The following is an 11,581-nucleotide window of genomic DNA, read 5'->3' as shown; positions in this document are numbered from 1 at the left end:
AGAGAGAGGGGGGAGGGAGAGGGAGACTAAACCTTAGTCTCTAATATATATTGTATGTGTATATCGACACATTGTGTGTGTGTGTGTGTGTATGTGCGTGTATGTTTGTATGTATGTGTGTGTGTGTGTGTGTGTGTGTGTGTGTGTGTGTGTGTGTCTTCCTGCAGGCTCTCCTCAGGCAGACCGGTGTGCAGCACCCAGACTACTACCTGTTGCTGGTGTGTATCCAGCAGTTCAGGTCCTTCTTGTCTCAGAACCATCAGCTCCTCCAGAACAACCAGGAGCTTCTGCTGCACAACCACAAAGAGGTCAAGAGGTCAGGATCCAACACACACACACACACACACACACCAACATCCATCTGACCCACGGAGCCTCTGAACCTGGTGGATATAACCGGTTCTGTTTGGGTCCTGCAGGTCCACCATGACTCACATGTTCCAGACCATGGACTGTGGGATTCAAACCAACGTCAGCTCGCTGTACGCACCCAGCGGCGCCGCACTGTGAGTGGAGTTCAGCTTCTCATGCCTGTGTGTTCTGTATGTCTCAGTCATGTTGTGGACTCATGTTGGTCTCTGCTTTGCTTGATGGATCACAGAGAACACGCTAACCACATGAAACGCACCAAGCAGCACCACCCGGAGCAGAGCCCGGCACGTCACTTCCCCGGTTGGGATCGAGACCGGGATCCTGAACCCGACTCTCTTTGTTACAACTCAGATCCTCGGCCTCTGCAGCTCCCGTATCTAAGCCCGGACACGGACTCACGGAATCACAAATCCTCAGGTCAGTGTTCACAGACCGACTGAAGGGAGTGACGGCTAACGTGACCTCACCTTGACCCCTGTGTGTTCAGGTCTGGGCAGCATCCCGGAGAGCGACAGGTCCACCACCAGCCAGCAGCGCCTGACCTCCAGATCTGGAGACTTCCGTCAGGTCCAGCCCGGCTCCGCTCTGGCCGACGCCCTTGTAGAGTTTCTCCTCCCTCCCGACCCCCCAGGGATGGAGGGCCTGTATGAAGAAGACGTAGGCTCTCTCAATGACGAGGGTCTGTTTGATCGCTGCTCCTCTGACTCCTCCGACTCGTCCATCGACATCGCCTTTGTGAAATGTCCTCCGGCCTCCTGGGGGGCTCAGCACAGGGGGGCGGCCCAGGTGTCGTCCATGCGCGAGGTCTACAAGGGCAACGGCTACAACAGGATGCTGAGCCGAGGGTGCGTGTCTCCAGACGAGGCCGTCATGATGCGGCAGAAGCAGCATCGCCCTCTTCAGGCCAGCCAGCGTAAGAGCAAGGTGAGCCGAGTTTCATAGCAGCACTTTGTCTACCCGGGCTCATGAGTAACGTCTCACTGCTTTCAGTCTCTGAACGGCCTGCAGCTGGAGAGCACAGTGAGCGCTCTGGATGCTGCCCCTCTATCAGACCACCCTCACAGAGCAGGACCAGGTGGCCACGCCAAGCTGGAGCGCCAGAGCAGCAAGGGCAGCAAAGGCTGTCCCACCCCATCCAGAAGGGTCCACAGCCCCCCGGGACCCCGAGCAAACACCGACAAACAGGAGGGAGATCACCGCTGTCTGCTCAGCATGGTGAGATCAGCAGACGGATCAGTGAAGCCAGTATACACCGTCAAACTGTGACCTAATGATGTAACACACACCCTCAGGACTCTGGGATCCAAACGTGGGCGGAGGAACCCAAATGGAAGGGCGGGGTCGATGAGAATAACCACACCCCTTTGAGTGAGAGGAGTCGCAAGCAGGACAAAGGAGGCTTCAGGAGCTCCTTCAAGAAGCTCTTCAAGAAGAAGTAAGCACAAGAGGAAGTCAGAACATGTGGACCAATGTAAGAAGGTTCTAACAAAGGCTGATGGTGACTGGAGGGGTGAAAGTCAAACCGATCTGTGTTTAATGTCCCTCTGATGTCCTCACAGGACCGGCGATGAGAAGAAAGAGAAGGGAGGAGAGAAAACCACAGAACACCAAAGCAACGGCGACCAGGAGACGCCGGGGAAAACCTGCAGGGCGGATCAGCTGGAGGGAGACCAGGGCACGGCTGTGTGAACCAACACACACACACACACACACACACATAATGCTTTACTGTATATCAAAGCATAAACATCCTGTATGCTGATCCTGACACTGAAGAAAGAAAGAGTTCAACCACTGGAGCCAGTTGGGACTCATATTTACTCCCCCAGATACAGGAAGCTTCATCCAGTAAGACACTTGGGTTTGTTTTGGATCAGGATGAACTGAATAACTGTGAATGTTCGTACGGCCACAACCAGAACCAGAACCACCCAGCTGATGAATGTGGTGTTTCTCCTTCTGGGTTGAAGTTGATTGATCAGCTGTGATTGAGTCTCTGTGGCTTTTAATGTTATTTAATATCATCGTCATACCAACATCAGAGTGTCGTCTGCATACAGTGACATCACACCAGCTACACGAGCGAGAGCTAAGCTACATAAGCTACATTTGTAAACACAGTGACATCATTCTGGTCAGAATCTGGAGACGAGAAGAAAAGAACTGAAACGTTTCCTGATCCTTTTCCCCTTCACACTGCAGAACGTCTGAGCGCCGTGTTGAGATCAAACACTTCAATGTCTGCTGAGCTCATCAAACTATTTAACGGCAACTGTTGACTTGTATTCATGAAATAAGAATTTAATTTTGAAAACATGCTGAAGCTGAATAAAGGTTGAGTCTGACACTTTGCTTTGTGGTTCTGCTGCTTGATCTGACAGAACTCTGAACCTAAACCAGGACTCACCTCTTACCCAGACCCCCCCCCCCCACACACACACAGACACACACACACACACACACACACACACACACACACACAGAGGACTTGAGTTCCTTCTTTTTAATGTGTTAACCTGTCATCTCATAAATCTGTTACACTTCTGAAACAAAATATAGGCATTATACAGTATGTAAAACAAACCCATTTTATTTTACACTATTTACATTCCATAACGTGTGCATTGCATTATGAAAACAAAAAGATCATGATGCTGTGACAGCGACAGAACAGAGGAGAGCTGCTGTGTGTGGCTCTGGATCAAAGCACGCTCTGGTTTCCTCTGCTGGCTTCACCCGGGTTCTAATCAAGCTTTAAGGTTGAATGAATACTTTAGGTGTTTCTGAGGGCGAGAGGAGCCACAGCAGCCTGAAACCAACGTGTCAATCATCTTCACACACACGTGATTTGAGCCAGAGCTGTTTGGGCTGATAACACACACACACACACACACGCGCAAAACGTCTGAGGAAACAAAGGAAGGCTACGTTGGCACCTGCCAGAGGAAATCATATGATCGGCGTGTTGCCATGACGACATAGGTTCAGATTGGACAGTTCAACTTTTATTCCCACAGAATATTTAAGGGGTTCTGCTAAAGGTTTACGATCCTAACCCATGAGCTGAGTCGGGTTCTGTTGCCATAGAGACGGCTGATATCAAAGATCTGTTTCACCGTAGAGAGGAAGTTTGATAAACATTTAGTCGTCAGATCTTTAAATGTAACACGTTTAAAATCTCTGCTCTTTAACTTCTCAGCTGAGTCTGAGCGTACAGGAAGGTGGACTCAGTCACACTCAGACTGAAGCCATGAATGGATTGATGATGACCGAGGAAAGGATGAGGATGTTTACAGACGTCTGTCACTCAGAAACACTGATCCATGGCCTCAGTCTGGGTGTGATGTGGAGTTGAGACGCTCATGAGGGAGGAGAGAGTCTCTACATCGTCAGGGCTTAGTGTCTGTTTGGGAACGTGAGACTTTTATTGCATCACTTCCTGCTGTTAAAAGCAGAACTCGACTTATGGAAGAGTAGAAACTGTAAGAGAAACGTCCTCTACAGCGACCTCTAGTGTCACAGCTTGCAAAGACCGCAAGTGTTCTGCACGCACCCACACACATGCATGTAGTGTGTGTGTTTGTGTGTGTGTGTGTGTGGGACCACAGGCTGCAAAAGTTGCAGCCAAAACACACAACAACACCTCAGGTCTGAGATTGGATTCAAATCTGGCCCGACTGAACTTTAGTGACCTTAGAATAACCTTCAGATGTGTATGTCTGCACTATTTTAACCCTTAACAGTAACATATACAGATGTGTAGACTTTGATGCTGCAGTATTACACTTTTCTCTTCTCCTATAATAATGAATTTAAAGTTATGATGCCTATAAACCGGTCCAAACCAGAGGAGTCAGAGGTCACGGGGTCATTTGAAGCTGCTGTTTGTTTGGCTGCCGCTCATACGTGTTCTACAACTACACACACACACACACCCACACTGTGCACACACACACGGGTCACATGGTATAATGACATCACATTTGTTTATCACCTTTGTCTCTGTGCAAATTCCTAACACCAGTGGTTCAATCATCTTTAAAAAAACAAAAACAAAGTTTGTGTAAAATGACAAAGCAAAGACGCATTTCTGATTAAAACACCGTTTTAAAAAAAAAAAATTGTAAAGATGAAACTTGCATACAAATGAACAGAACTCATAAAACGTCCACCGCCCCTGACGACGGTCGCTATGGCACAAAAAAAACGGGAAGTTACCATGGTAACGCATGCAGAATGAAAATGACCATTCGGTGATCGGCGCGGCTTCCTGCGTTTGCTCGTCCTCGTCCTCCTCCTCCTCCTTAGTACAACAAGATCGGACTGAAGCTGTTCACCCGGCTCCGCTTCCTGTCACCTGACCAGGGGAGCAGGAAGTCAGCTTCACTGCCCCGCCCCTCCTCCTATCTACACAACCAGTCTCTTAGTGTTCGTCTCTGTCAAAAAATACTACATTTATATTTACAACATTAAATAGAGGTCAATAAGCACTTGTGTGGTGATGGGGTCAGAGGTCAACGCTAGCAGAGTTGGCAAAGCTATTTAAGGGTTGTTTTTTTTTTTCCTTTTTGTTAAAACAAATAAAACAGGGAAGCCATCCTGGTTGCTATAGTTACATCATGCCACAATAAATAAAGGTATAGGTGAAAGAAAAAGAGGAAAGGAAAGGAGGAGAGGAAAAGTCTGTGTGTGCAGGATGGCTCTCCTGAAGCTGGAGTAGCTTAAGCTGGAGTAGCTGAAGCTGTAGTGTAGTAGTGTAGTAGCTGGAGTATAGTAGTGCTCAAGTCACTTTGGTGGAACCAGGAAGGATTCTGGATCCAACAGTTCAGATCCACGCCGCTCGTCTACACTGAGCTGAGCTACGTCACGCCACCAGCCCGCCTCGCACGCGTGGTTGCTTGGTTACGGGCGAGAGGCGAAAGGATGGTGGGAGAGGGAAGAGAAGACGAGTGTGTGTCTCCCAGTTACTCACACCCTGTTTGCATTAGTGGTAGAGGGTTGGTTAGAGTGTGTGTGCGTGTATTTGTGTGTGTGTTTGAGAGAGTGTGTGTGTGTGTGTCTCTCAGTAGCTGTTTTCGTGGCCTGCCAGGATGTAGAGGTTGCTGTGGGCGGTTGGGTTGTCTGTCGGCCGGCTCTCCAGCACCACCACCCTGCAACACACACACACACACACACACACACACACACACACACACACACACAGGTATAAACAAGTGCACAAAGTTACACAAAGAGATCAGTTTAGTTTTAAAGGAGGAGGGCAGAAGGTTAAAGGATGAAGCTGCTGATCAAACCCAACATGAGAGGAAGAGGAGGAAGAGGAGAGTTTCTACCATCTAACCACTGCTGCTTTAAAGAGGCGAAGCCTTGAACGACCTGTGTTTACCCACAGTGTGCACAGTGGTGCTCAGTCTGTTTGACCTCATTGAAGCATTGAGCCCCTTACAGAACAGACAGACGGACGGACCGTCTCTACCTCTCTACTCCTGGAGGCGGAGTCAGGAAGAGGCGGAGTCACATCCAGGATTCACTGAAGCCATAATAGAACCCCCCCACCCCACACACACACACACACACACACACACACACAGCTGCAGAGTAAAGAGAACACAGACACCACCATCATCCTTCCCTCTGATTGGTTCAGTGTGATGTCATGCAGGTTTCCTCTCCTGCTCAAACACACACACACACCTGGATCATGTTGGTGTCTATGCTCTCATTAACTAGCAGCATTAAACTCCCAGAAACTCCTGCTAACTCTCCCACCTAAAGGATCCTGAAGACTGAAAGAAGACATCAACCAGACCAACAGAGAGAGAGAGACAGACAGGGAGAGAGACAGATGGGAAGAGGGAGAAAGAGAGGGAGGAGGAGGAGGAGGAGAGTCTGAGCCTGCTGAGGCCCAGGAGCGGTGAGTGTACCTGGGCAGAGCGCGGCCTCTGTCCTGAGCATCTGGATCTCTACTGTCAGCACGTCTTCAGTGATAAAACATCAAAAAGGATGTTAACAGAGACCTGTGTGTGTGTGTGTGTGTGTGTGTGTGTGTGTGTGTGTGTGTGTGTGTGTGTGTGTGTGTGAGAGTGAGTGTGTGTGAGAGGGACTGTGTGTGCACGTGTGTGAGGGTGTGAGAGTGTGAGTGTGTGTGAGAGTGTGAGAGTGAGAGTGTGTGAGTGTGTGTGTGTGAGTCTCACCTGTCTGAGCCCAGTAGTCTGAAGATGCGTGTGCTGTCAGAGATCTCCTGTGTGATCTGAGAGGCAGAGAGCAGTCAGACTGAGATCACAGCAGCTAAACACCACACAGACTGCAGGGGGCGCCAGTGAGCACACAGGAGAGGACTCAGTCTGCTTTAAGATGATGAAACTTAAAGACACTTTCAAATCTTAGATAGAATTGTATTTTTCTAGAGTCTCACTGCTCCTCCTGCTGCTCGGCTTCAGACTATGATGCAACCTCCTCAACCAGGGATCAGAGCATCAGAGTTCATGTACTGTATAATACCCTCTACAGTGCTCATCTCTGTGTGTGTGTGTGTGTGTGTGTGTGTGTGTCTCACCTCATTGGTCTTGAAGCTGCGCCCCTGCATGCCGTGTCTCCAGAAGGCCAGAACGCTGTCCTGGAGACAAACTGCAGGGACAGAGACAACACGTTACAAATACAGATACTGATACCCTATAGGTCATGGGGGGGTTTGTGGGCGGGGCTTATTGAACTCACCTATGGATTCAATTTGGAAGTTGAAGGTGAGCTCAGCTGACAACTTCCTGCTGGACTTCAACCTGCCCTGGAGGTTCACTATCTTTATACACCCTGGAGAGAGAGAGAGAGAGGGAGAGAGAGAGAGAGAGGGGGAAGAGAGAGAGAGCGAGAGAGAGAGACAGAGACAGAGAGAGAGAGGAAGAGAGAGAGAGGGGGGGGAGAGAGAGAGAGAGAGGAAGAGAGAGAGAGACAAGGAGAGAGAGAGGAAGAGAGAGAGAGAGAGGGGGGAGAGAGAGAGACAAGGAGAGAGAGAGACAAGGAGAGAGAGAGAGAGAAAGAGAGAGAGAGGGGGGGAGAGAGAGAGAGGAAGAGAGAGAGAGGGGGGAGAGAGAGAGGGAGGGAGAGAGAGAGAGAGAGGGGGGGAGAGAGAGAGAGGAGGAGAGAGAGACAAGGAGAGAGAGGAAGAGAGAGAGGGGGAGAAAGAAAGTATTGGTAAGATGTAGGATGTAAACAGTGTAACGTTCTTCTCCAGGTGCATTAATGTGTTACTCACTGTCCAGACAGACCAGGATGGTGTCTCTCTCTAACTGAGTGACGTGGATCACACACGTCTGTGGTGTGTCTGTGTGAGAGAGAGAGAGAGGACAGAGCATCAGGACACACACACACACACACACACACACACACACACACACACACACACACACACACACACACACACACACACACACACACACACACACACACACACACACACACACACACACACACACACACACACACCTGCTTCGGTGAACCAGGACGAGGTGGCGTTGGGGTTGACGGTGCCGAACCGGACCACCTGGCTGAGCTCGGTGCCTTTGCTGACGGCCACACAGATCAGAGGGTACGTGTGCTCCGGCACCACCAGCATCTCAAACACCTCCAGGGGACACGGCAGCGGGAAGTCGATGTTCTGCGGGGAGACGCACACACACGGGGAGGTTTGTGACACAACAAAAGAAGGCGGGGCTCCAGAACAAAGGCGATAGAAACACACACCCACCTTGATGAGCATGAACTTCTGCATAGGCTCCACCCACTCCAGCAGCATGACGCTGGACTGGAAGGCTCCACACAGATACTTATGGCCTGTGTACGGGTTGCGCACTGCACACACACACACACACACACACACACACACACACACACACACACACACACACAGAGCAGGCAGCGTCACATGGAGGCTTGAACACTTTCTTACATCACTTGCTTTTCTCTTAAACTCTTAAACCGGAGGCTGAACTCACCTACGCAGCACTTTTGGCAACCTTTAGTGTCTGGAATCTTATTGGACACAGAGAACTTCCTGTGAAGGAGACGAAGAAGGAGAACATCCACTCAGAAAAAAGGCTGCAGGTCAACATACGACACAGATATGAACTGGTATGGACATGAAGGTTCTGTAGATGTTGATGCAGATCTGTTCCTGTTGGTTACCTGGGAATCATCTTATCGGGAAGCTTGTGTGTGGGAATGGCGACCGGTAACTTCTGCAGCTGCCTGGCCTGCTCAAAGAGGCCGCTCAGGCTGTGGGAGTACAGCTGGGACGCCTTTCCTACAGAGTCAAGAGAAAAGAGTCAATAACTGGCAGCAGAGGACCTGAGGACGGTGACCAGCTGGAGCCATGATGTCATACCTGATATGGAGAGGAGACAGCTGTTCATGACGTACAGCCAGGTGCAGCGCCGAGGGAACAGCTACACACACAACACACAACGAAACACACAACGACAACACACAGGTAGATGAGATTTCCTTTTTTCAGGTATTTTAGGTTCTGTCACGTTTGAGCTCAAACATCTTTGTCACAGCTCTACAGAACCAACACCATGTGTGTGTGTGTGCGTGTGTATCTACAGGTAGTAATAATGTGTGTGATATATTTACTGAGTGACTTCCTGTCTCACCTGTTCCATGGTGGTTTCATGCAGCTCGTTCAGGTTTAAGGTGTAGATCCCCTCCTCCGCCCCGAAGATTAAATACTGATCTGAAACACACAGAGGAGAGGTGTTATAGAGGAGATGTGTGTGTGTGCCCGTGTGTGTGTGTGTGTTTGCCTGTGTGTGTGTGCCTCCATGTGTGTGTGCGTGTGTGTGTTCCTTTGTGTGTGTCACCTCTGGTGTCGGGGTTGATCCAGGACGTGGCACAGTGGATCTTCAGGGGGCAGCCGTTAAACACTTTGGAGAAACAGGCACCCATCTGGGGAGAGAGAGAGAGAGAGAGAGAGAGAGACAGAGAGAGACAGAGAGAGAGAGAGAGATTAGAACTTGTTGATATTTGTAAGTTTTAAAGTAAAGAACATGAGGTCATTCATGTCCCAACAATCACTTGGTGACTAACAGGCTTACTTACATGGACTTTGGGTGTAGGAGGGAGACCGTTACTGATGGGCTTCTAAAGCAAACAGAGACACATACGACACACACACATGACACACACACACAACACACACACGACACACACACACACAGAGATTAGCATTGATGACTCTCACTAAAGACACTAAAACTAAAACCTCCCCAGGACTTCTTGGGGTCCAGTTTTGGACACCAGACGTGTGTGTGTGTGTGTGTGTGTGCTCACCGGAATGTCCTTTCTGTCCTTCCGTATGGGGACACTAGGGGGCATGGTGGACTGTTGTCTCTCTGCTGGACTGTCCCGCTCCCCGTTGTGCGGAGAATTCAGCCCGTTGCCTATGACGACAAGAGAGGCAGACCAGGTTTGTGTTGGTGTGAGCGAGAATGCAAAGTGTGTGTGTGTGTGTGTGTGTATTTGTGAGGGACAGAGAGAGGTCCATGCCGAGGACGACGATCTAAACTGCAGGACTGGACAGACAGGAGTTGAAATCAAACACTACTGTGAGCACAGAGGGAGGAGGGAAGGAGGGAAGGAGGGAGGGAGCAGGAAGGAGAGGATGAGATGTTGTCATGACTACAGACGGGCGTGAACGCGGCACCGGGACGCCGCCTGACCGGTGTTCTGTACTCTGTGTCTTCTGACTTGTGAATGTGGGAGAAGCATCACGGAGCCTTTAGACTTCAGAGACTGAACCAGTTTAAACTTCTTCTCTTTGTGATTGATCTAACATAAGGAGCTGCTGGAAGGGTTAATAAAGACGGAACGCTCTATGGACCTTCATGACAATGTTTTTGTCTTCTTCCTTCTAGCTCAGAGGAAGACAGACAGATGGATTGGATTGGACTGATTGGATTGATCAGAGAATCATGAGGATCAGACAAGAGGACTGTAGAGACACACGGTCACACTGAGCAGGAGGAGCTGATGGACAGAAGGGACTCAAGGAATTAAAAAGCACCTAGGAACGTCTGCAGTGTTAATGAGTCATGGACAAATAAAGCATCAGACTAGGAGGACCAACGGGAAACGAGACGACCAATCGGAAAAAAGGGACGACAAGAGTTTGTGGCGACTACCAATCTACCCGTCGTCTGCTCTTACTCTCTTCCTCCTTTTCCTGCTGCTCTTTCACCTCCTTCAGCACCTCCCACACCTCCTCCAGCTCCTCCTCTGTGTGAGGCGTGTGGAGCCACTCCCAGAAATGTCTAAAGCTCCCATCGTCCCCCGGCGCCGGGTTTTCGCCGTCCGTGCCCTGCGTGCTCTCGTTACCTAGGCTACTGCGGCGGTGGGGGGGCAGCTTCGGGGGCGGGGGCCTCGGGGGGACGTTGGAGGCGGGCTTGGCGGGGCTGGCCGTCTGCGGGACCGGGCAGCGCTTGATGGTCCCTCCTCCGCCGTCGTCCTCGCTGAGGGTTTGGCTGTCGTCGTGTTTCTGCTGCGGCGCCGGCGGCTGAGCTGTGGCGCTGATGGACTTGGGCTGAAAAGGACGCAGAGGAAGAAGAAGATGAAGATGATGGAACTGTCAACAGTGAATCCTTGACACTTCTGGACACTTTCAGATCTCAGTGGTGGTTTGTACCTTGGGAGGAAGTGGAGGCGGGACTTTGGGCCTCATGATGGTGCTGGATCTACTGAAGGACGAGAAGAAGAAGAAGAAGAAGAAGAAGAAGAAGAAGAAGAAGAGGAAGAAGAGTTTGGGCTTTGATCAAGAAGTCACTTTGAGCTTTAATCATATTATAGACAAGACAACGATATCCTTACAGCTGAGGTTCTTGCCATTTCAACACAAATGTAGCAACAGATCTCATCTCTACACACACTTAGAGGTCTGATCTGGTTTATGTGTGTGTGAATTCATGAGAGTCAAACACTGTAAAGACTCCATGACATGACAAGAACAACCTCACACACACACACACACACACACTTCAGCATCGACAGAGGCCGGGAGCCAATCACAGTGAAGACAAAGATGAGGATGCCAATCAAAATGAGTCATGGTGATCCCCGCAGACAAATGGCCCCGCCCCCAAAATAAGCTCGTCGTGAAGCGCAGCGGTGAAAATGTAGACAAGTCCAGACCTGGATGGGTCTGAACCGCCACGGCCCA

The 11,581-nt window shown here is 50.1% G+C and overlaps 2 protein-coding genes across 2 annotated transcripts in view; one reads left to right on the top strand and one right to left on the bottom strand.

Annotated features, from left to right (window-relative positions):
• arhgef33 (Rho guanine nucleotide exchange factor (GEF) 33) overlaps window positions 1-2,668 on the top strand; it is an 8,575-nt gene extending 5,907 nt beyond the window's left edge. Inside the window, exons 11-17 of the mRNA XM_076158766.1 lie at window positions 168-316; window positions 420-506; window positions 602-789; window positions 860-1,296; window positions 1,363-1,587; window positions 1,665-1,807; window positions 1,932-2,668. Coding sequence (XP_076014881.1) covers window positions 168-316; window positions 420-506; window positions 602-789; window positions 860-1,296; window positions 1,363-1,587; window positions 1,665-1,807; window positions 1,932-2,061 — 1,359 coding nt within the window. The 3' untranslated portion in view covers window positions 2,062-2,668. The remainder of the gene's footprint in view (window positions 1-167; window positions 317-419; window positions 507-601; window positions 790-859; window positions 1,297-1,362; window positions 1,588-1,664; window positions 1,808-1,931) is intronic.
• A 1,817-nt stretch (window positions 2,669-4,485) lies between these two features.
• On the bottom strand, window positions 4,486-11,170 carry LOC143007417 (mitogen-activated protein kinase kinase kinase kinase 3-like; the record flags this gene model as incomplete). The annotated part of the gene is made up of 17 exons (XM_076158757.1): window positions 4,486-5,522; window positions 6,297-6,350; window positions 6,567-6,622; window positions 6,929-6,999; window positions 7,090-7,182; window positions 7,625-7,693; window positions 7,855-8,026; window positions 8,117-8,220; window positions 8,364-8,422; window positions 8,554-8,671; window positions 8,753-8,813; window positions 9,024-9,103; window positions 9,231-9,315; window positions 9,469-9,510; window positions 9,700-9,809; window positions 10,576-10,948; window positions 11,051-11,170. Coding segments are annotated over 17 exons (1,755 nt in total), but the record flags the coding sequence as incomplete, so codon positions are not given.
• Window positions 11,171-11,581: the final 411 nt, after the last annotated feature.

The sequence above is a fragment of the Genypterus blacodes genome, unplaced genomic scaffold, assembly GCF_046128005.1.
Source record: "Genypterus blacodes isolate CSIRO-AG114 ecotype Tasmania unplaced genomic scaffold, CSIRO-AGI_Gbla_v1 ptg000086l_1, whole genome shotgun sequence".
Classification (NCBI taxonomy): domain Eukaryota; kingdom Metazoa; phylum Chordata; class Actinopteri; order Ophidiiformes; family Ophidiidae; genus Genypterus; species Genypterus blacodes.
Note: the sequence above shows the minus strand (reverse complement) of the source record. Positions and strands in the feature narration are given on the sequence as shown.